The following is a 23583-nucleotide window of genomic DNA, read 5'->3' as shown; positions in this document are numbered from 1 at the left end:
AGAATGCATTATTTATATGAGAATAGTGAGAATAGTTATTAACCCTTAGATTAATTTTAGATGGCTGTGATTAAAAAATAATATATAAGCATCCCCTTATTCTATTATTTTTCTCTAACCCATCTTTCTAACTTCCCTCTTCGTAGCTGTCATCTGCCATTTTCATCTAGCTTTACTGGTTGTATTGTTTTCATCTACCTCTGCCAATTTCTATAACCCATTTATTTTCATCTGCCAATTTGAAAGATCATCACTCTCTGGTTATTTTGTTATTATATTTTAAGGCAATTTTGTTCAGAAAAAACAGAAATATAATAAAACTAAACTAAAACAATTGAAAAACAACAAAGCGAAGGAAGAACATGAAACAAGATCTGATGTTGCCGCCATGCTGCTGCTCTCTTATGTTGGCCACCGCACCTTCAAACAAATAAAACGAAATCGGAGATCTGGTTTCATTGCACCTTGTTGCTCCTTCAACATCGTTGTTGTTGTTGCGGTCACCAAATCTCGGGTGTTAGAGAGATGCGAGAGTGAGAGAGACGTGGGTGAGTCAACGAGGTACAAGCTTGGGAGAGATGACAGCATGGCTGAGTTAAACGACAACGATGGTGAGGCTGCTGAGACATGAGGCAGAGAGAAGACAACAAATAATAGGATAAGGGGATGCCCATGTATTGTTTTTTAATCACAGCCATCTAAAATTAATCAAGGGTTAATAACTATTCTCACCATTCTCATATAAATAATGCATTCTCATAAGATATGTCCTATATATATATATATATATATATATATATATATATATTGCACCTTTATATCGTAACAAACTATGCATATCTTTTTCTTATTCAAAAAAACTAAATATTGCTAAATAGAAAAGGTATTATTTTCTATTTTGTCAACATCAGATGATAGAATTTTGTATAAGTTTGATAATGACCCGAAAAATGTCTTTCCTTATGTAGTGGGAATATAGTTGATGTAACACTTTGGGAAAAATACTCCGTAGCTTTATCATTTACCATTTATTTACCTTGAGTTCCTTGCTTCCATTTTGTAGTCAATGGCAACCCAAATATATGTAACAATTGGTCAGGTTCGAGGCTGCTCATCAACCTACATCATCCGGTTGTTGAGAAGTTTAAGACTTAGTAAGTTTGCATTATGATTTCACAATACAGTGTTAGAGCAACTTATTATTTCACAATCCGATTTGATTGTTTTTTTAACATGTTTCTTGAATTCTTGTCATGACTTTAACACTTCTCAAGCTCAGAGTCAAACTTCAGTTAAAACTTAAGTCAGAGTTCGACTTCTTCTCAACGTACTTCGTACAACGATTTTTCCAAATTGTCACATGTTAGGCCAATTGCTGAATTTATAAACTTAGTCAATGTCTGATTTTTTTATGCACAAACATGCTTTGAGTGTTTTTACGCACAAATTAAAAATACATATTGCATTATTCTTTATTTCATGTGCATAATTTATGTTAGGAAACATATTGCATCACTATTTGGAAAACAACTAAATTCAATCATAACTAGTTTGGATTGTATTATGAGAGTTGCACCAAATGTTCGAAGACATCAATGTCAAATGGTGCTGGCTATATATGGACATGCGGAAGTGATACTTAATTTCCATTTGTTTCAACAATGTTAATTGGTCTACGGGGTGCATATAATGTACATGCATGCATTTATCTAGACTTTATAGGAAGATAAATTAGAAGTCATGTTACATTTTCTTTAGCTTAAAATCAGTTATGCTACCTTTATTTTATAAATTATATGTAACTATATTCGCATGCATCTTATCCATGTAAATATGCATTAGACTAATATTGCAGTTATTTTCCCGTTTAACATTTCCCAAACGAGTTGTCAAGAACAATTCTGAAAGGAAAGCGCAAAACAATCACTCTCATTGATAACCAGATACAGAGACAGTAGAACTGTCATCTCATTACCACCGATAGAGCAAGCTATGAAAATTACTTGGGTGGGCAGTGGTTCAATTTCTGCAAATAACGAGTGATGGAAGAAGGTGGTAAGCTCATCTTTGATCTCGAAAAGTCACAGAAGAACTTGCAAATTCGAGTTGTTCCAAAGTAGATCTTTGTTGTTGAACTATTTTAACTTCTACTATTTTGATGTATCGCTTTGGACTGTAGTCGTAAACTATCTTGACTTTGGGATGTCATTTGTTCTTTTCATTTTGTCTGATGTAAGTATTGGCAAAAATTCCTTTTTGGTTAGTCTATGAAACTTGCAATCTCTTTGATAAACCTAACTATTATGTAACGTTAATCTGTACATGTTGGTTCCTTCATTGGTTCAAATTAGTATCATGTTAATTGTAATGTTGTTTTCCTAATCTCTTGAGAAAAATAAAACATGCTATTTTCCTATAGTAAATCTTTACAATGCTTTGGTAAATGTTTTAGAAATGTACATATATATAACTTCTAATTAACACTCCAATTTGTTTTGTACCTAGCACTTCTCAAATGAGATATCACTAACATTTCTAAAAGGAACACGGAAAACAATCACACTCATCGACAAACAAGCTCAAAAAAGGTATAAGTGTCGCTTGATAACGACAAAGAGAGCAAGTTACAAAAAATACTTAGGCGGCCAATGGTTCAAATTTTGCCGAGAACATATGTTAGAGGTAGGGTGATAAGTTAATTTTTTATCTAGAGAAGCCACCTAAAAATATGCACGTTCAAGTTCTTTCCAAATAAAGATTTGGTGTTCATGATCCGCACTTTCAACATACCACCTTAACTTTAATCCTAGACTAGATTATCTTCACTCACTGATGTTACTTCTTTGCTTGATTTCATTTGATGTAAATATGGATATTACAACAAAACTCTTTTTTTTTTTATAATTTTGGATAATATGTAAATTCACACATCATTGATTCCTTTATTGGTTCCAATAGTTTTCATCCTAAATATTATGTCAATTCCTAATCTCATAAACTGATTATATGCTATCTTAATCAGCTCATACATATTTTATGATGAATCATAATGTTCTGTCGTTTTAACATCTTTTCTTTCAAAGAATTTTTTTATCGAATACGTTATTGAACCCGTGCGAAGCACAGGTTTGTAACTAGTTATACCAGAAAAAAGAGTCCCTATATATTTCCATTTTTTCCCTCCTGAGGGGCAATTTGGTAATCTTCTAATTTATGAAATTTGTTAAGTTCAACCTCACAAGCAGATGTGATATATACGGTGCTTTTACAACATTTCGTTCCCAATTTTCCTTGCCTTAGTATCGTTGCAGCTGGAGATTTCTTTTGAGCAGAAAAAACATTGTTTGTTCTTCTTCTTCTTCAGGTGATTTATTTATGTTTTCTTCAATCTAAAACCATGCATGTCTTACACTGAATCAGTTTTATGCATTTTGTGTTTTATTTTTGGTTTTGTCATCCGATTGCATTTTAAGGGTTTGTTCTTTCCCCTTTTTTTGGATTCTGATGTGGTTTTTGTTGCATGTGTGTAGAAATCTATTAGTTTGATCTTAAGATTTTGATTTTTCAGTTTTGGTTTGTTTCTTTGCAATTTAGGGTTTAATTCATCTATGTGTGCAAAATTTTGGTTTTTGCTTTTGTTGTTTGGTGATTCTGGGTGGATTGGTTTGTTTGTTGATTTTGGATGCAAAAATAAAATTGAGTGCAATGTAAGATATCACTGTAATGAAGCCTGTTGAAATTTTTTTCCTTTTCATTTTAATATTAGAGTTAGATTAGCACTGTGTCTATATATCATGGATTTTCTGTAAAGTGATTATTAAACAATGGTTGACATTGAAGTTTTTATTTGTATCATGTTTGATTGTGTTGTCTGAATTGTATTGGGATTCCTCCATATTTGATTTACGACTTACAATTATTCTAGGTGCTGACGTGTTGTATGACTCAAATGGTGAGAGAAGGATCTGTTTGAGGTCTTTGTAACCTTCCTTTTTGGATTTGATGTACTAAACCATTCTTTCTTTTATATTATTTAGCTTTTGATGACCTCTTTGCCACTGACATTTTATGTATGGAAAAACAAGACAAAAAAAAAACAAAAAGCACACAAAAAAATTAAGTTAAACTCTTACTATCTTCTCCCTTTCTTCTCCGACCATCTCGTGGCCGCCCTCCGCCTCAGCACCTCCGAACTTAAAATCTTCATCTGATAGTGTCTCCTCTCTACTCCGACCACCTCTCACATAGTAGATCTTAAAACGAAGATTTGTAAAAAAAAAAAAACCAAGGTTGTCACCGTCATTGATGCAGATCTGGGTTTTTCTATTCCGGCGCCGTCACTGTCGTTGATACAGATCTGGGTTTTTCTATTCCGGCACCGTCACCGTCGTTGTCGCAGGTTTGTGAGTTTGGTGATTGTGGAGGAGAGGGACGGTGGCCTGTGGAGGAGAGAACGTGTTGAAGAGACTGAGTTTATTTTTTATTTTTTTTAATTTGACAAGGTTTATATGGGTTTTGACAAAACTACTCTTCATTAAAAGATGAAATACTAGTTTTAAGACTCGGACCAGTGATCGACTCGGTGAGGGTACTGGGTCAATGAGTCATTGGTCGAACCATTGAGTCACTGGTCGAACCGCATGACTGAATCGGATGACTCGATTATACGACTCGGTCTTTATAACGAAGATTATTTGTATTGAATTATATTAAACCGAGTGACTTTGATCTCTAAAAAAACAATAAACTTTTTTGACACTAAATAAAATCATATTTTTATAATATAATAGAAACATCTTCATAGATGCCCCTTGAATTCAACTGCATATTTTTTTTTTTAGATATAACACTTATTCAAATAAATATTAAAAACATTTTACTTCGCATCTACAATACAAATAAAAACGAGTGTGTTAAAAAAAATAGTTTTAATGCAATCAAGTAAAATATTTATGAATTTTTCTCTTTTTTGATAAGTAAAATGTTTATGAAATTATTTTATATTGTTTTAAGGTCACAATTTAATGATTTATATTTTTTTATATTGTTTTAAGGTCACAATTTTATATTGTTTTAACTTTTAAGGTCACAATTTAATGATTTTATATTGTTTTAAAACGTTGATATTGATTTACTATTCCAAGATGTGCTAATTGAATATAATGTATCAAAAGCAATTTCTTTTCAACAAACGTTCAGTGGTGCAGTGGTAATGTGTTTTCCTTGCTTGCTAGATGTCACGGGTTCTACTCCCACCCATGCCACTTCTTACACAAAATTATTTAATTAAATTCATGCTTCAGATCAAACCGGTCCGGTTTGCAAACACCACCGGTTCACCGGTTTTATAGTAAATCAATATCAACGTTTTAAAACAATATAAAATCATGGCCACCCCATCGGGTTCACGCCGGTTCGAAAGCATGGCCGATCCGTTGGTCGACTCAAACCGGCCACCCCACCGGGTTCCAGTTGGACCGGTTCAACCGGCCAGTCCGATCCGATTTTCAAAACTATGATAAAACTATCCTGCCACATGGGGGTGTATAAGGGGGTGTTGCCAGCTAAATGTGTTCACCTATCAGCACTCTGATAAACCACACAAAAAGATTAAAAAGGTGCGATAGTTTCATGCAATCTTGAATTCTACCTCTAAAGCCTAATCTCTATGACTTTCTAGATAATAGTTTCAAGTATAAGCTAAAATTAGCTTTTTTTCTAGCAAACATTTCCATTAACGCTCATTTAACTTCTCTACATGAGTCAATGACTTTTAGTGGCAAAGTTGTTTTAAAAGCCAAGTATCCATATTCTACTCATAGAATACAAAAAATCAAAAACATTCTTCTCAAATATTAAAAGTATAAGTAGATAACTCCTCCAAGCAACCAACCAAATTTGAACACTCTAAGATACCCTTCATTTCAACAACATAAAATCAAAACCAAATGGGTAATATACCTTGAGGTCGACTAGCTCTCTTCTTAGTAGTGTGATAAACAAGCTTACCAAAATTCTTGGTCTACCCTTAGAGTTGTGCCACATACATTGTACATGCATTAATTTTCCATAGACTAAGTAAAATCTATATATAGTTCAAGACACCTCATATCTTCTAGTAATTTTATAGTTCAATACCTTTGTCTTATTTACCCCATTCACCTATATTTACCATGTTTTCATGAACACTGAAGAAAAATAAAAGCTAGGATTCATAAGTATAATAAATACTCAAAATGAAGACCGTAGAAAAAGGCATGTTCATATCTACAAAGCACTAAACACATGATAACTATATAGTTAAAGGGAATAAATACTCAGCATGGAGTCCTCTACGTGACAAAACCAACAAGTACTTCAAAACTATCAGCAGTAGGCTTCTTGAGCAAATCCATGGGTAGCTCTATCACAATAATCATATGAACCACATGCTGATTCATATGTGCTACAGACTTAACAGTAGCAAGTAATTGAGGCTGCAACTAACAAGAAGAAAACCAATTAGAAGCAAATGAAAAGGCAAATAAGAGTACAATTGGGATGGTAACAACAATTTCAGCAAAGGAAATTACATCAGGGTGCCTAATTACAAACACATACTTTGTCATTATGTTTTCATGCTCTTTTAAACTACAAAACAATCATTCAAAGCATTCCAACTTTAGTAAATTTCATGTCACACATTAGTAAACCAAGGATATGGAATTTGTAAGTTCATACACAGTCTGCAAAATAGTTGTCTCCAAGGATCAAGTTCTCGACGAATAACTCATGAATTATACTTGTAACATTCATCGCATGGACCTTGTTTACCAAACCTTTAATACTCTTCCTTAGTGTATAAAAATTAGGAATTAATTGATATTGAAAATGATATTAACTCATTCACACAGGTTCTTAGACATAAATCTAAATCAGGACCATTGCACTCAATTCTGACATAGAAGAATGCTAATAAAATCACCTCATATGTACAAAAAGATATAGAAAAATCCTCTGCTCCTCTTTAATCAAGTTCCCCTAACACCTCACCAGAATAAAGTCACTTCAGATTCGAAAAATATAAAAACAAAAAAGTCATTTCCATCCACTTACTCAATAGAAGCAATAAACAACAACAAAGACCACCAAACATTGTTTCATGAAGAGACCAATAAAGGGGCTAGAAAAGCCAGCTATCAAATTGAATTGTTAATAGCATCAACGCAACAACTAATCTAGGTTGTAAGAAGTGACATGTGGTTGAATACAATAAACATTGTACGGTTAAAACTCACCTTAATTGAAATATATCATGACACTTAATATCATATAGGCTTAATTACTCTTTTGATCCCTTAACTTAATTTTGTTTTGGTTCCTTAACTATTAAAAGTTTCGTTTCGGTCCCATAACTTATTTTTGGGTTATCTTTTGGTCCCTTAACTATTAAAAGTTTTGTTTTGGTCCCTTAATTTATTTTTTGGTCTCGTTTTGGTCCCTTAACTTATTTTTTAGTTTCATTTGGGTCCTGTTAACTCTAATACATTCATGGCTTAAATGCTCTTTTGGTCCTTTAACTATTTAATTGGTATCGCTTTGGTCCCTTAACTAAAAAAAAGATTGTTTGAGGATTTTAAATTTTTTTTTAGTCTCGTTTTTGGTCCCTTCTGTTAGGTTTCCGTTAAGGTTTTAAAAAAAAATTAACTCATAGACACGTGTCACCTTGTCATTGGCTCTGAGTATTTTTTTTTTTTTTTTGGTAAAAAAAAAATTCTCAGAGCCAATGACAAGGTGACACGTGTCCACACTTAACGTTTTTTATTAAAACTAACGGAAACCTAACAGAAGGGACCAAAACGAGACTGAAAAAAAAACTTAAAATCCTCAAACAATCTTTTTTTTAGTTAAGGGCCCAAAGCGATACCAATTAAATAGTTAAGGCACCAAAAGAGCATTTAAGCCTACATTCATTCATCCTAACATAAAGGACCAAAGTGGTTGACGGAGGAAGAGTTAAGGGACCAAAACGAAACCAAAAAGTAAGTTAAGGGACCAAAACGAAACTTTTAATAGTCAAGGGACCAAAACGAAACCAAAAAGTAAATTAAGGGACCAAAATGAAACTTTTAATAGTAAAGGGACCAAAACGAAACCAAAAAATAAATTAAGGGACCAAAAGAGTAATTAAGCTTATCATATACCAGAACTTTAACCATTGTAAATTGAGCATGAAATTTGAAGAATCAACCATGAGAAATTGGAATTTGCAACGGCAATTGTAACAAACAATAACCAATTCAGATTTAGGGTTCATATGAATATTAGGGTTTGGGTGAAAATATTACCCATGAAGTCATTACTGAGAAGAAGAATTACCTGAGGGTGTTTGTGGGAAGGATGTGCTTATACATCAAACTCGCAGTAACAATCACTTCTTCAACAGTCGTGAGTTTGATGGAAAGATGGATTAAGATGGTGAGTGAGGAAGTGAGAACGAGTGAAAAGTGAGGTGAAAAACGAGTTCAATTGAGAAGAATTTGTGATGGGTATACGATTTGTCAGAATAATGAATGAGAAGGTTCTGTGGTTAGTGAGAAAAACGAGTGAGGTAGAGAGATGGAATGTTTTTATTGATATTTAATTGCTATTTTGTATGTTTGTTTGATAAATATAGGCTCTAAGATCAACATTTGATGGTGGAAAAGCCTTGGAATAGTACCAGATTGTGTTCTTATCAATGGGAAGACCTTATCAGTACAATAATACTCTTGTCCCAAATAATGAAAAGCTATGAAACACTGACGCAATACCAATGCCTACACACAATGTACACCACACCGGCAAAAGTTATGGTGCATAAGTTATTTCCTTATGCACCGTGCATAAACACATCATAACTATCAGATTTCTTTTATTTTGAACAAAAATGGTTTTGGCTCACTTTAAGGGTGTAGGAAGCAATTATGTTGGGATTTATGCACGGTGCATAAGGATTTCCTTATGCACCATAACCACTCCCGTAATTTGTTTTGATTATCTTAAAGAACTATATCTTTATTCTTTAGCTCTTCTTATTCATGATTTATTATTGTTCCATACTTTCTATTTGAACATCAAGCTTTTTCTTGATAGCCTTGAACATCAAGTACAATCAGGAAACAACTCTGATTCTTTTGTTAAATTCATATATGGTAAATTAAGTATTGTATCTATTGAATAAGTTATCTTAAAAGATGTAAAAATTATATTCATATATCCTTTTTCTGATGTTTATCTCCACATATTTGCATAGGTGTCCAATTTTCTTGAGACAATGCTCTTTTATGGATGGATGATCTTGCCACTTGAGACAGGTATGATTCTATTTTGATTCGGGTAATAGATTGTGCTGTTGAAAATTGATAATTTATTCTGATACTTATATGGATGTATTGTCCAAAATATCATAATTTTGCACCTAAACATTACAGGATAAGTTTTACGAGTTATAAGACAATTCCCGCGTCATGACTTCATGACTTAGGGAATTTATTAGAATAGAAAGGAATAACCCAATTAAGTTAATGGATTTGACCTAGATTAAATATCAATCGACAAAAAAAGTATTTTTCTATTCGAAACCCACTCTCGAGACTTTTCCCTAACCCTGATGCACTATCAGGACTAACTCACCTTAACAAAGAAATCAAAATTTAAGTGAAAAAGAGAAACATTGAGATCAATCACCAAGGTGTGGGCACTAGGAGTTATGTGGATTTTTGAATGAACTTTTTCTTGTTGATGTTGGTTTTTGCTTGTGAGTACTGATTGTTTGTTTATAGTAGATGCTTTAATTCGAACAATTCTTCATTTGAGACATAACCAGATGGTGAGATAGGATTATCGACTTTTGATTTCAACAAAAATGGTCCGTTTACTATGATTTTTCGTGGCAGCAACCTTTTTCATCGAACCCGAATAAAATACGACTGTACTGTTATTTAATGTGATTTTTAGTCAACAATATTTAAATGGCATCCATGCTTTTCGTTACTACTTTTTTTTTTTTTTTTTTTTTTTTATAAAAAATTCCACATTGGAAGTAGATTTGATTCCCCTTTGATGACTAACACTTGATTTGTTTGAGTTATTAATAAAGAGTTTTAAATCTGTTGCAAGTTTCACTATATGACAGATGCATCAAGTTCTATTCCCTCTTTGTTGCAAAGTGCCTCAAAAATGATTTTGGAGAAAGTGAAGAAACGTCGTGTCACGAATTTTGAAGGCACTGAGCATGGTTTGCAGGGTGTCCAATTGTGACACGATTTTGGGAAAACGTGACACGATTTTCGGCTTATTGGACAAATTTTCAGGATAAGGTTGGTCGTACCTTGGGTCGTACGCACCAAATGTGTCACGATTTGGGAAATCATGACACGATTTTGTCAGGATATGAACACAGTATATGCATTCTTTGACCCATTTTGTTGGGAAAGCTTGGTGAATCTCATGGAAATCAGAGGAGAGAACTTTTAGGGTTTTAGATACTAAAGGTTGAGGGTCTTTGGGTGAGGTTCAAAGCTTCAAGATGTGAATCTTGGAGAACCAAAAGAGGGGGCTCTTTTGAAAAGGGTTGGTGCCTTTTGGGGAAGATTCATGGGGTTGGGAAACACATGAGTGGAGAGTCATTTGTGAGCAACTTGGGTGAGTCTTGTGAAACCAAAAGAGAAGATCCTTAGTGAAATCAAATGCTAAAGGTTGGTTCTCTTTTGGGGGTTAGATTCTAGAGTTGGGAAACAATTGTAAACACCTTGGGAGAGTGAAAATCATGAGTGTCTTATTCATTGGTGAGATTGGGAAAATGAGTAGAAATTAGGGTTGTTCTTTGTAAACTTCTTGAAGTTAATTTCTTGTAACCCATTTGTATCTCTTTGTAAGAACTCATTGATAGTGGATTGGAGAGATCAATCTCTCCTCCAGAGTAGGTCAAGTTGGACCGAACTGTGTGAACATTTCTTGGTGTTGTTATCTTTTCTTTACTCTCTTTATCTTGTTTATGCCTTGGTTGGATTGTGGTTTTGCTATACACTTCGTTTATAGACTAGGTCTATATTGTTGTTATTGCTTGTGGTTATTTACATTTGATTATTGGTTGCCATTGATACTTGCTCCACACATCATAGTTTGTATTGGTGTGAAATTTGAGTCCCGAATTCACAACACTCTCTTTGATTGTTTTTATGGTAATGTTCTTAGAGAATTTTCTTTTTAATTAGCTTGATAAAGGTGTTCCAAAATTCATAAACCTCATAACGATCATCCTTTTCCTCAAGCTGAAACAACATGTGGTTCACTTCTTCAAGAACTTCAAGTAAAAACCAACTTTATCTGGTAAAAAAATTGGTATTTGTTCAGATTTTCCTTATCTTCTGACCAATATTTTCTTAATTTGTTATTATTTTAGGCAAGGAGGACGTTGCGTGGATTGAAAGCTTTGGCGAGGTTGAAAGCATTGGTAAAAGGACAATCTGTTCAACGACAAGCAGCTACTACTTTACAATGCATGCAAACTCTTTCACGGTTGCAGTCTCAAGTTAGTGCGAGGAAGATAAGAATGTCTGAAGAGAATCAATCTTTTCAACGCCAATTGCAGCAGAAACGTGAAAATGAACTTGACAAGTTACAAGCTGCTGTAAGTATTTGTTCAATATTAATTTATTTTTATGATTATGGTTAATGTGTTGTTTTTATAGAAAATGTGTTCAATTTTGTTCAACCCAACCAGTACATTTATATGCTTTGATTTTGTTTAAGAATACATTTATCTAGAATATTTTTTTTTTGAGGGATTAAACAAAATCTAGAAATGAATGGTTGATGTTTGGCTTTTAAATGTTTGTACTAAAGTGGCCAATACATTTGCAACCTATTGGAGAAAAATGGGAAAGAGAAAATCCAAGCAAAATTGTTGACCAGACAAATTGCTGCTATGAGAAGAGAAAATGCTTTGGCTTATGCATCAACACATCAGGTACTAGCATACCTCTTTTCGTAGTTTTTTAGTAATGTTGGATTTCAAAACAAATGAGAAAGACTATATTGAATTTTGTGAGATTTTGATATCCTTTATTGAAGCTCATGCACAAAATTGTCCATTTTGGTTTTCCTATAAAGATGAATCAAGTAGAGGGAAATTCATATTAGATAACTTAATTTAAAAATCAAGTCTAAACAAAAGCATTGAATTTGGAATGTGACACATAGAGTGAAGGCCACACATCATTTTTATAAGAATACAACTCTATACATGCATATTGTTCATGTTGGTAGGCTTAAGATTCGAGATTAAGGGATATGCATTGTCTATCAAAAGTTATTTTACACTAACATTCAATCGCAACTCTTCAATTCACTCATCTTGAACGTTGTCTCAGTCTATCAGAAGAATCAGTGTGATTGTAGTGAATAAATGGAATGTGAAGTGTTGCAATGTTAGGTTTTGATTATGTGTGAACCTGGAAGTAGGAGTGGACCTGGACAATGCAAAAAACAAAGTGGTTGGAGGCTGGTGCTTATCAACTTTTGTCATTTTCATTTTGTTAGTAACTTAGGTATAAGTTGATGCCCTTCGTTTGTAAATAAAAATGGACATGTTCTTTAAATGAAATGGTATTTGTACAACCAATATTTGACAACTTTTGTGACAACTTTATCTCTCATACTCGCATTATCTTTTTACTTTCTCTCTCTATTGCTTTGGTTTCTGTGTTAATAACCACTTTTCTTTGAAAATATATGGTTATCCAATAAGTTGTCAAATAAATAGTTTTTCAAATAACACTCCCTCTAAATTTATGCTTTCAAGACTTCGTAAGGTTTTCCTATATGGTGTGATATGAGTGCCTTTGACTGGATGACTTTAACTTTTTAGGCATGTGATTAGGCTTTTTAACTATTGATTTATGCATATAAACATTGATCATTTGGGTGTGTAATTCTTAAAGATACATTTTATGATGGATCAATGCTTAAAAATTTATCATTTTAAAATTAACTTTATGAGTGCATAATGTCACCCAATTGATTAGCCTATGATCTTAACCTATAGGATGTTGTTTCTTTGATTCATTTTGTGTGATGTAAATATTGGTGTTAATCCCTTTTTGGTAACTCTATGACAATAACGCTCACTTTTATAATTTCGGCTAATATGTAATCGTAATTTTCACATTGTTATTCATTCATTGGTTCCAATTAGTTTCATCTTAATTATTATGATGTTTCCTGGTCTCATGAACAAAATGTATCCATATTTCATGAATCAAGACTTGATAGAGCTTTCATAAATATTTTGGTAAAAATTTCTAATGTTTGTGCAATATCCATTAATTTGCTTATTTTTTGTTTAGAACAAAACTTTTACAAGAACCCTACGAAGCACGGGTTTGTAACTAGTTTACACCAAAAATATCAGTCCAACCTACACAAAAAATCATGATCAATTGATAAATGAAGAAGCCTGATGATTCCAACCATGCATGACTTTGATCCATCACCAAAATTTCATTCTAATTCCTCCTACCAACTCTAATTGAATGTTAACCCTCTCACCTCTCCTTCTCTGTCGCTGATATTATAGTAGTGAAATGTGTTGATATTGTACTAATCAACATGTATTTTTTAAATGAGGCAATTGTGCATATTTTCTATCTAAATTTGTGTTGTATGATAACAAGGTTGATAATGATGGAGTTATTATTGGAAGTGTTGTGTTTTAACGTCAGTTTCTTAGTGTATTTTGTTAGATAAGAGAGTGGCTCCATACATAAAGGTCACGGAGAGGTTTAGGTTCTGTTGAACACCCTGAAGACTTACATATTGTATTTCATTTCTATTTGGGATTATTCTGATTCATGGGGAAAGTAGTTGAATTATACCCCATCTGTTTGATAAACTATAAATTTAGTAGTGCTCAATGTATTCCATGTCGATTTTTATATTAACAAAGCTATATTACAATTCGGATTCGGCCTAGAAACAGGACAAATTCTGTACTAATAATAATAGAGTTATGAATAAATATTTTTTTTTTGCATTCTGTCAAGTATTCAAGCCTTTTTCATCCTTTTTGATATTCTAACAGTTCTTAGTTAGTAAAAAACCATTTGTTTTTTGTCACAATGCAATTTAAATTTAAAATGATATTAAAGGAACAGATTTGATAAAGGAACTATATGATTGTCAGATAATGGAATACATGTCAACAACACAAATTAGATTTCTGTGAGATGTAGTTTGTCTCCGACTTATTATAATTTATATCCCTGCTATAATTGTATTAGAAATGAGCGTTTACAAGTAGTAAAGAGCGTTGACTGGAGTCCATAGCTTTAGTTTAGTCTGTCGGCAAAACTTTTCTTATAATTAGAATTTCCTGCACACTTAAACATATTTTCCTAAGTGTTCTCATACATTTTTTATTTATTTTTTATCATCAAAAGGTAAGTGCTTTGTTCTTAAACAAATTTTGGTTTAACAAACCAACCATAACACACGTCAATAGTTCAAAATGATTAAATAACAATTAGAAATAAATTAGTTTATAAAACCAACCATAACACTTTTTTTAATATTTCTTTTTATTAAGTATATTGAAGGGACAAACACGACACATTGATATACATTTAATAATGATTATAATTTTTTAAAAGGTATTTTTACAACTTAACAAGGGCCATTTAAAAATATATAAATTATGTAAGCAGACGTCGAGCTTTGAAAATCATAAAGTGATTAAACCATTTGTTACATATAAAGTGGGAAAATATGACTGAAATTCTCAAGTTTGTTTGTGTTATGATTATATTTATCTCCTCATTTATTGTTTCAAAAAGTTTGAATGGTAATAGCACGCATTCTTTTTTTTATTTTTTTAAATTTCCTTCTTTATTTCTAACAAAGTAATTTCATCTCAATTTAGTTACATTATTTTATTCTCTTTTTTCATTGAAGGGGGTGGTAAAGATAAATGCTTTAGAGATTCTGATTGTCCAAAACATATGTGCCCATCTTCTTTGGTTGCGAAGTGTATCAATAGGCTCTGCAGGTGTCGTAGACCGGAGTTGCAAGTACAACTTAATCCCTAGTGATTTTGTATTTAGTGAAAGAACCAAGACAGGACACAAAAGTCTTTTAGAATATTACATAATCTATCATTTATCTATTTTGCTGGCATCCAATAATTGAATTTTTATCGTTCTAATTTCAAGAACCTTGTAGTAATGGCTTTGGACTCTAAGATGATGGTAATGAAATCGAATAAGATAGTAAATAATATCATTACGATTGTCTGTTTGTCTCTTAATTTTAGAGATATTTGTTGGAACAAAATGTGTTTAACATTATCCTTTGAGAATTTTGATCATAATAAGCTATTAAAAATTGTCAATTGCATATTCTAATATTTGTTCAAGTGTACAGGACCATAGACAAAAATTTGACATCTTAAATAGGTTCTGGAAGAACAAAAGAGAGCAATGAAATCAACAAAAATGAAGCTTGAAGCATCTGAAGAGAAGTGCTCCTGAAGTTAAAGTGCTCATGAAGTTATGACGTCATCAGAAGCAAGTTCATCAAAAGCATCTCATCAGAAGCAGAAGATCACCAGAAGCTGAAGTTCATCAGGAGATGCAAGACTTAAAACTTCAAAGGTTGCTCAATGGATTTAATCTCGTCTAAGCATTGCAGAAGACTAGAAGAGTGAAGCAACATCTAATTTGAAAGGATTTGAAGGCATTGAATGCTTGTTCTTTAAAAAGCTTTGACAAAGTACAATTGTACGAAGTGTACAACCACTACCTCCACTACTCTGTTTTTGTCTCTGCTGCAAGACAAGAAAAACAGCTCTTCCTGCAACGATATTCCCTCTCAATTGGTATGGATTTGAAATTGATTCTTCATAGGACAATAATCATATCAGACAAAAGATCATTGGTGATTGATCAAAGCTTCGAACGACTCTATTTTGATGTGCTGGCAATATGACAATGTCTCTTTTCTACATCTCTATATAAAGGAGTGAATACTCAGAGAACAAAATAGACTCAACAACAATTTGAAAGCGTCTAAACTCTGTCAAAATTGTTCTGCATCAAAAGTTCACTTAGAATTTCTTATCAAAGTTCATATCTTAGAAATTCTAGAGTTTTAAGAGTATGTATCTGATTTGTATTGTGAACACCATTGATTGTATATGAAGTGTTCAACCTCAAACATTTTTCTTTGTAATTCTGTTTGAATTTAGAAGTCTCTTGTAGTTGTGCTTGAGCATTAGAAGTCTCTTGATTGTGTTCAGGAGCGTAGGAAGTCTCTTGCAGTTGTACTTGAGCAATTTGAAGTCTCTTGCTAAGTTTAGCAGTGAGAAGTTGTAATCAGATACTACATTTTTAGTGAGCTCTCCTTGGAAGTGCAAGGGGGACATGACTACTTCCGGTTTGTGGAAGGAACCTGTATAATGGCTTTGTGTCTTTCTTCTTTCTCTCTCTGTTTTTATCCGCTGCAAGTTAGTCCCGAACATCACTTCAGAAGTAGAACTCTATCTGCTTCTGATCAGTGTTTTCAGCTTAGGAGAAAACGATGAAAAAGCTAACACAATTCAACCTCCCTTCTTGTGTTTTTCTCACCTTCAATATCGCCTTTTTCTTTCCAACTTTACCACGTATCAAGATATGTTTAATAGGTAAGTTGAACAATATTTTTTACCTTACCAACAATCCTATACATTTATATTCATGTCATAATGTTTTGATACTTGTAATTGTTCTCAAGCATCATTTATATTTCTCTTACATTTTATTATTTTTAAGAAGCTCGGAGTGTTTGCTTGCTTCTAAAAGATATGAAAAACTAAAATGTCAATACAAAATTATAATTGGCTATTGCAATAATTGTACATATCTTAATTATATGTTTATTTTTGTATATTGTATTCAAATTAAATTAGAATGTTTATCTATGACTCTATGAACCAAGCCCAGTTTTCCTTGTGTTAAAAAATTACTTGTGATGTAAAATTTATATATACCAGTATTTGTTAAAAAACTATAGTAAAGACTAAAGAGCTAAGTATCCCTAATCAAATACAAAATTTAAGTATTGTTATTATATATGATGATAAATTTGGAAAGTGCACCAAATATTTTCAAGTAATAAAATTGTAAGTTATCCTCTCCACATGGATTATTGTTTTCAACTAGGTAATTAGCTAAACTTATAATAAAAGAAATAAATTGGAGGTTTTTTAAAAGATTGGTTTTTTGCAAATAAAAAATAATGGTTTGAAACATATTGATGAAGACGATTAATTAGATTATTTGAATAGCTCTTATACATCCTTATTGGATATCTTATGTTCCTGGATCAAAGACTATTTAATGTTTATACTCACGACACACCTAACAAAGTAAGACATGTTCCAGCTACGGTTTCATATAGACCCCTACATGCAATATTCATGCTCTAAATCTAGTAGGGACTTATATTCTCACGAGTGTTTGAGAACTTTAAGAACAGTCATATAAAGAGTGAACTTAGCATGATTGAGTGCTTGTTGTTATGCAAACTTTTATGTTGAGTGTGCTCATATTAAGATTTATTTGAGTTATTAAATCATGTTCCACATAAGCCTAATAATCATTTTCTCCATCTATTTAGTTCTCTAAGCTTTCATTGCAATTCTATGAGATAAATCCTGAGACATCTGTTGTAAACTAGCTCCATTGTGTTAGTTTTTTTTGTACTATTTTTAAATACTTGTATTAAAATGTGATCTATCTTATGATTGAGGAATATTATGGAGATGGAAATCTCCTAAGACATAGTACTTAAAGTGATCAATTGATCAAATATTTGTTTTCCTATAAATTGGCTATAATTGAGGAATATTATAATGTTTTCCTTTCAGATCTATTGATCAATTATTTTAAAATAAACATGATTATTCAAAAATCATAATTTATGTTTTTTTTTGAGATAAATTTTTGAAAGGCTCTATGTTGTAAAACTTTTGATTCATTTGTTTTTTCCTGGATACCATTTAAGTTGCTTGATATGTGGCAAAGAACAATCAAGGAAGAAGCTTAAAGAGAATACGTTTTTATTTTTGTTTGTGACTAAATTAAGGAAATAAGTTAAACTAGTATGGACACCCGTGCCAAGCACGGGTTAGAATTTCGTCATACACTACTAAAAAAACAAAAATTAGTGAGGGAAAACGTAAAATCCATCTCTAATTCCGTTATTAAATTTTGTGACCAAGGAATTTCTGAGGAATTTCATTTTTTCCGTCACTAATTTCCCTTACTTATTTTGCTTTTTCTAGTAGTGATATTTGAGGAGAAGAGTATTGTGATATATCAAGTGTCGGTTAAAGTCCACCGTTGAATGTAAGTTAGGAAGTTAAACAACAAATAAGGGAAAAATTTATATACTTAAACCTTAAAATTTTGGATGAAGATGTGATATAATTCTCACTTGAATGAGTGCTCTTTCTCCAATGTGTCGATCCACATCAGTGTTTGCTCCCCAAATAAGCCAAACAATGATATCGTAACTCAGGTCAACATTGTGGGTTAGTGGGAGTGGTTCTTAGTGGTGAATCACAGACACTGACAGTTTGACACCTAATGAAGAGATTTTAATATCTCAAGTGAGTTAAAATTCCACAATGTATGCAAGATTAGATGTTGAGCAACATATAAGTGGCATAACTCATATACCTAATCAATTACGACTTTGGATGAAAATGTGGTGTCAAACTCACTTGTGTGGTTGCTCTTAGAATACAACTCAATGCATACTCTTATGGAAGTTATGACATTATGATGATTAGTTTTGTTAGTTTTTATGTATCATTTGTTGAATTTTTTATTTTAAACTTTAGTGTTTATATGTCAATTGATTTCATGCATTTTTTTTATTTGACCTCAATTATTTTAAATTTCTTTACTTTTACTATTTGGTTGGCTGACAAAGGAAAAATGACGATGTATCATGAGTTGACAAAATATTTGATTGTTAGACATTTTAAATGATGTGACGTTTTTTTCATCTTATTTATTTATTTATTTATTTATCATGCTTAAATTCATTTTCATTTTTCAATCTTATTTATTTTTCTATTTTTCTTTCTATATCCTCATGAAAGAAGGGAACAAAAATATCGCTCAATGAAATCACCACCAACACATATTTTTACCATATTGTTTCTCTGGCCTTATTTGCATATCTCACCAAATATAGACGCAAAGACTCTCACATTTAAGGGAGCGATGTTGATGTGTCATGTTTAAGTTAAACTTCTACATTTCATGCAATAGTATATAACTAGCAACATATAAGTGAGATTACAAGTATACCTAATATCTCAAGGTTTTAGGTGAAAATGTAGTGTTAATCTCAATTGTGGGGTTTCTCTTAATCAATTATTATGATCCAAGTCATTGTACGCTCCTCAAAAATTCTGAATATTATGATGAACTATATTTTCTTAGTTTTTGGATAGCACTACCTCCGGTCCTATTTACAAGAGACAATTTACTTTTTAGATACATTGAATAATTTATGTATTTGGTTTAGGTTCTTGACTAGATACATACATTATTCAATGTATCTAAAAAGTCAACTGTCTCTTGTAAATAGGACCGGAGGGAGTATATGCTTAATTTTTTATGTTAAATATAAGTTTTTGAATGTCATTTACTTTTATGCAACTTTTTTATCCAACCTCTATTATTTTAAATAACTTCACTTTTGATCTTTGAAAGGATTTGTCAATGAAAAAAGTTAAATGATCAAATCATTAACATTTATTTTACATTTGTAACCAAGAAAAAACAAAAAACTATTAACATTTATCACATGACACATTTTAAAATTTATGTTTCTATATTTTGAACCATCATATTAATTAGATTGAATGACTAAGATTTGGTGTAAGTCTTTACACCTAGTATCAACAGATCCTGTTTATATATATATATTATATATAGTGTTTGTTACATTTTTTTAAAAATTTTAAAATTTTTTTTATCTATTTATTACATATGTTACTTATATTAAAAATTGAAAGCAATTTTTGAAAGGTGAACAAAATCAACCCAAAAGAGTTAAATATGTTATTTTCTTTAGATACACACCACATATATAGTCCAAAATTAGCTTGTGTGACACCACCAAACAGAGGCATATGGCATTGGAATAACCAGCTTAATTGTCTCATTAACCAAATGTTCAAAAGAGGTGCCGTATTAGAATCAACTTCTTTCGGTTATAAATATGTCAACGAGTTCACTCTTCTGAGATAACTTTCACCCTTTTCAGAGAACAACAAAATATATTTTTTTTTGAAGTTCTATCTAGATTGGTATTAATGGCTGAGGAGCAACAAGGACAAGGAACTAATCCTCCTCAGGAGCAGCCTAATGAACCCTTGCCAAGTAAGTTATAATTTTTCTCTTTGAGTATATTGAAATAAAATAAAAAATGAATCACTAATTTATGATGTGTTAGTTTTTCAACTTTAAAAGATAAAAGATTTTGTGATGGAAAAATCTAGAGATTTTATTTTAGAGATTTTAAAAATGAAGCAATTTGTGTTTGTTTACTATCCAATTTTTTTCTTTCTTAAACATGATTTTTAACTAGATCATGTTTTATTCTTTAAAAAATAGATTTTGAGAATACTCTCATCAAAATTTCAAGTTTAATTATCTCTAATGTCAATTTTGGTGGACTTGTTTTGAAAAAACGAAACCAAACTACAATGATATTAAAATATGTTTGGTGTTGCAGGGACTTACAATCAACTTCTAGGGACAAATAACCCTACAAAAACAAGTTGGCCTGAGCTAGTTGGTGTCACTGCAGAAGAAGCAGAGAGAAAAATAAAGGAAGATATATCTGGAGTTGAAATTCAAGTGGTGCCCCCTGATTCATTTGTTACTGCTGATTTCAGGTTCAAGAGAGTTCGATTGTATGTTGATGAATCTAATAAGGTCATTAGGACTCCAATAATTGGTTGATTCATCAACTAAATATTGTTCACATAAGATTTGGGTATAAAGCTAGTGATGTAATTTGAAGAATAAACTAGGGTATTGTCCCCAGATTTTCTTTATGATACATATATAAATAATTATTACAAAAATGATACAAATATGATTATAGCACAAGACGCGTCAAGAATAGAAAACAATCAAAGTTGTTGCCGAATTTGAACCTTCTCTACTTTGCTGCATTATGAACTATTAATTGTTGCCACTTCTGATTGCAGGTTTCAATTGTTATTGCGTTCACATATCCAAAATATTCTTACTAGATCGTCAGAGTGTTTGCGAGTACACCATCTCCTTTTTGGAAAAGAAGGAAACTACGAATCATAGTAACACCTAGAACTAACGAATCAATTACCAACCCACGTTTTTCTATTCTCATGTAAAGCATTTTAGCTGCATAATATTATTCATTAAAGTTAGGTTTCAAGCAGTAGAACAAAAATGATGATACAGAGTGCAAAACCATGCTTTTGAAGTTCATATAGAACTAATTTATGTAAATCTTGTGGTAGCATATCAAGGCATCCCATGCGAATCATTGAAAAGAAACTTTGAACAAAGTTTTCTCTTTGAAGATTGCAATCTATGTATTTAGTTGATTTGTACCTACAATGCCAAAATGGGTTGTCAAATTAAAATAGGGAAAGCTAAAGAGTAAGAGCAGTTTAATAAAAATGTAATGTCTAATGATTATTTCATTTCATTTTTTAATTTGTGTGTTAAAACCTTAAACGACACTCATTGTGAAACGGAAGGAGTACTATTTAATGGGTTTTCACAAGGACAAGGTTGAAATAATAATATCTTGTTGGTATTTTTCTCAGTTTTTCTAGGGGAATAAAAGAAAGAAAGAAAAAAGATACATAGACATCTTTTTCTCATACACACATTGTACCACCCTTTTTACAACCAACTAAAACATGACACCTTATACACATGAGAGAGAGAGAGAGAGAGAGGGGGGGAGAGGGAGGGAGGGAGGGAGGGATAGAGAGAGAGAGAGAGCCACATGTTGCATTTCTATGTGGAGGTACAAGAGTGTATCCCACATAAGTATGTCTATGTATCACTGCTCTAAAAGAAAACCACACACGTTATAGGACAACACATCAACCACTCCATTTTATTTGTTTTGAGATAAATTCTAAAAAAAATTGCACTAACCTTCTTTAAAATGTCACTTACACCCCCTTTATTTCTTAAAATGACACTAACCTGGCCTACTTAATTTTAATCGAACACTAACCTCCCATTCTTAAATTTCAATTAATAAACCTAATTGTCCCCCACCAATTCTCGTCTTCCCTTACTATGATATGTTGGTAAATGTTAAAATACATTCGTTAAATCATCATTGCATAAGCAAACTTTACAATTTCATACAACATGGCATGTCCTTTAAATTTCATTCCACGAATTGCAACCACTAAAAATAGAAGAAAGTGTTAGCCAAAAAAAAATTATAATAAAAAAGAAACAATTGGAAAATAACATTTAATCAATAAATTTTAATAGCACAGCTAAAAATTTGTCCGATCTATATTATGATAAAATGGCAGTGAAAAAAAAAATTGTTTTGACATTATTTTGGGTTGAATTTATCATCTCCAATACTTTCCGTGTTCCTCTTTCTCATTCTCAACTTTATTGTATTGGTGGTATTTTTAATTTGTGGAAGATGAATGTAAATTGAAAATAGATATTTGGGATTGCCCAACGAAACTAAATAAGTTGGGATCCAATGACGATGGGTATCCATTGAGCATGGTATTATAGTACCCACATTCATACCCGCATTTGTAAAAAATGTTGGTACCCGAGTCCATACCCTTGTGGGCAACTACCTTAGTACCATTTCCCATACCCTATGGGTACCTAAGTGCTCATATCTATACCTATTACCCGCACTTTATCTATGAAGATACTATAAAAAACATCACATTTGAAATAAAACTATGATCCAAAATTAATCAAATCAAGTCATAAAATAGTACGAATCGAAGTATTTAGCCAAATAAAAAAATATCCAAAATATCCGTAGAAAATTAAAATAAAAACACTTAAAATACATATAAAAAAGTGCATACCAAAATAAATATCAAATTGATTTAAATAATCAATTTTTAGGTTTAGGTTTAGACTTAAATAGCTAAATAAATTAAATAATTGTACACCAAAAATAAATAAAGTATTTTTATATTATATAAATATTTTTATATTATAAAAATATCCAGAAGTCCTAGCTCAACTAGCAAAATGCCGAAATTGTTAGGCCGGATACCATGACCGGGTTCGAACTCCGGTACCTCCACTTGTGTGTGTGAGTTTATAATGGTTTTGTCATTTCGTCTATCTACAAAAAAAAAAAATTAAATAATTGTACACCAAAAATAAATAAAGTATTTTTATAGTATAGTATCCTTACCCGCACCCATACCCATGAAAGCAGGGTTTTACCCTACCCATTGCAGATATTTTTTTGGGGTACTCATCAGGCCTGGGTCCAATT

At 31.9% G+C, this 23583-nt stretch overlaps 1 protein-coding gene and 3 long non-coding RNA genes across 4 annotated transcripts; 3 read left to right on the top strand and 1 right to left on the bottom strand.

The window, feature by feature from the left end:
- Window positions 1–5696: 5696 nt before the first annotated feature.
- Window positions 5697–8793, bottom strand: LOC11417723 (uncharacterized). Its single transcript, XR_003010083.2, has 2 exons — window positions 8359–8793; window positions 5697–6476 (listed from the first exon to the last, which is right to left on the bottom strand). It is a non-coding gene; the product is annotated as an uncharacterized lncRNA (long non-coding RNA).
- Window positions 8794–9200: 407 nt separating this feature from the next.
- Window positions 9201–11647, top strand: LOC11417722 (uncharacterized). The gene is made up of 3 exons (XR_003009904.2): window positions 9201–9335; window positions 11238–11332; window positions 11426–11647. It is a non-coding gene; the product is annotated as an uncharacterized lncRNA (long non-coding RNA).
- A 3105-nt stretch (window positions 11648–14752) lies between these two features.
- On the top strand, window positions 14753–15256 carry LOC11427889 (uncharacterized). Its single transcript, XR_003010081.2, has 2 exons — window positions 14753–14863; window positions 14974–15256. It is a non-coding gene; the product is annotated as an uncharacterized lncRNA (long non-coding RNA).
- Window positions 15257–20296: 5040 nt separating this feature from the next.
- Window positions 20297–21231, top strand: LOC11422302 (subtilisin inhibitor CLSI-I). The gene is made up of 2 exons (XM_003598741.4): window positions 20297–20456; window positions 20812–21231. The coding sequence occupies exons 1-2, from the start codon at window positions 20390–20392 to the stop codon at window positions 21039–21041; spliced, it is 297 nt and encodes a 98-aa protein (XP_003598789.1). The 5' UTR covers window positions 20297–20389; the 3' UTR covers window positions 21042–21231.
- Window positions 21232–23583: the final 2352 nt, after the last annotated feature.

The sequence above is a fragment of the Medicago truncatula genome, chromosome 3 (genome assembly GCF_003473485.1).
Source record: "Medicago truncatula cultivar Jemalong A17 chromosome 3, MtrunA17r5.0-ANR, whole genome shotgun sequence".
NCBI classification, from domain to species: domain Eukaryota; kingdom Viridiplantae; phylum Streptophyta; class Magnoliopsida; order Fabales; family Fabaceae; genus Medicago; species Medicago truncatula.
The sequence above is the reverse complement of the archived record's forward strand: the minus strand, read 5'-3'. Positions and strand labels throughout refer to the sequence as shown.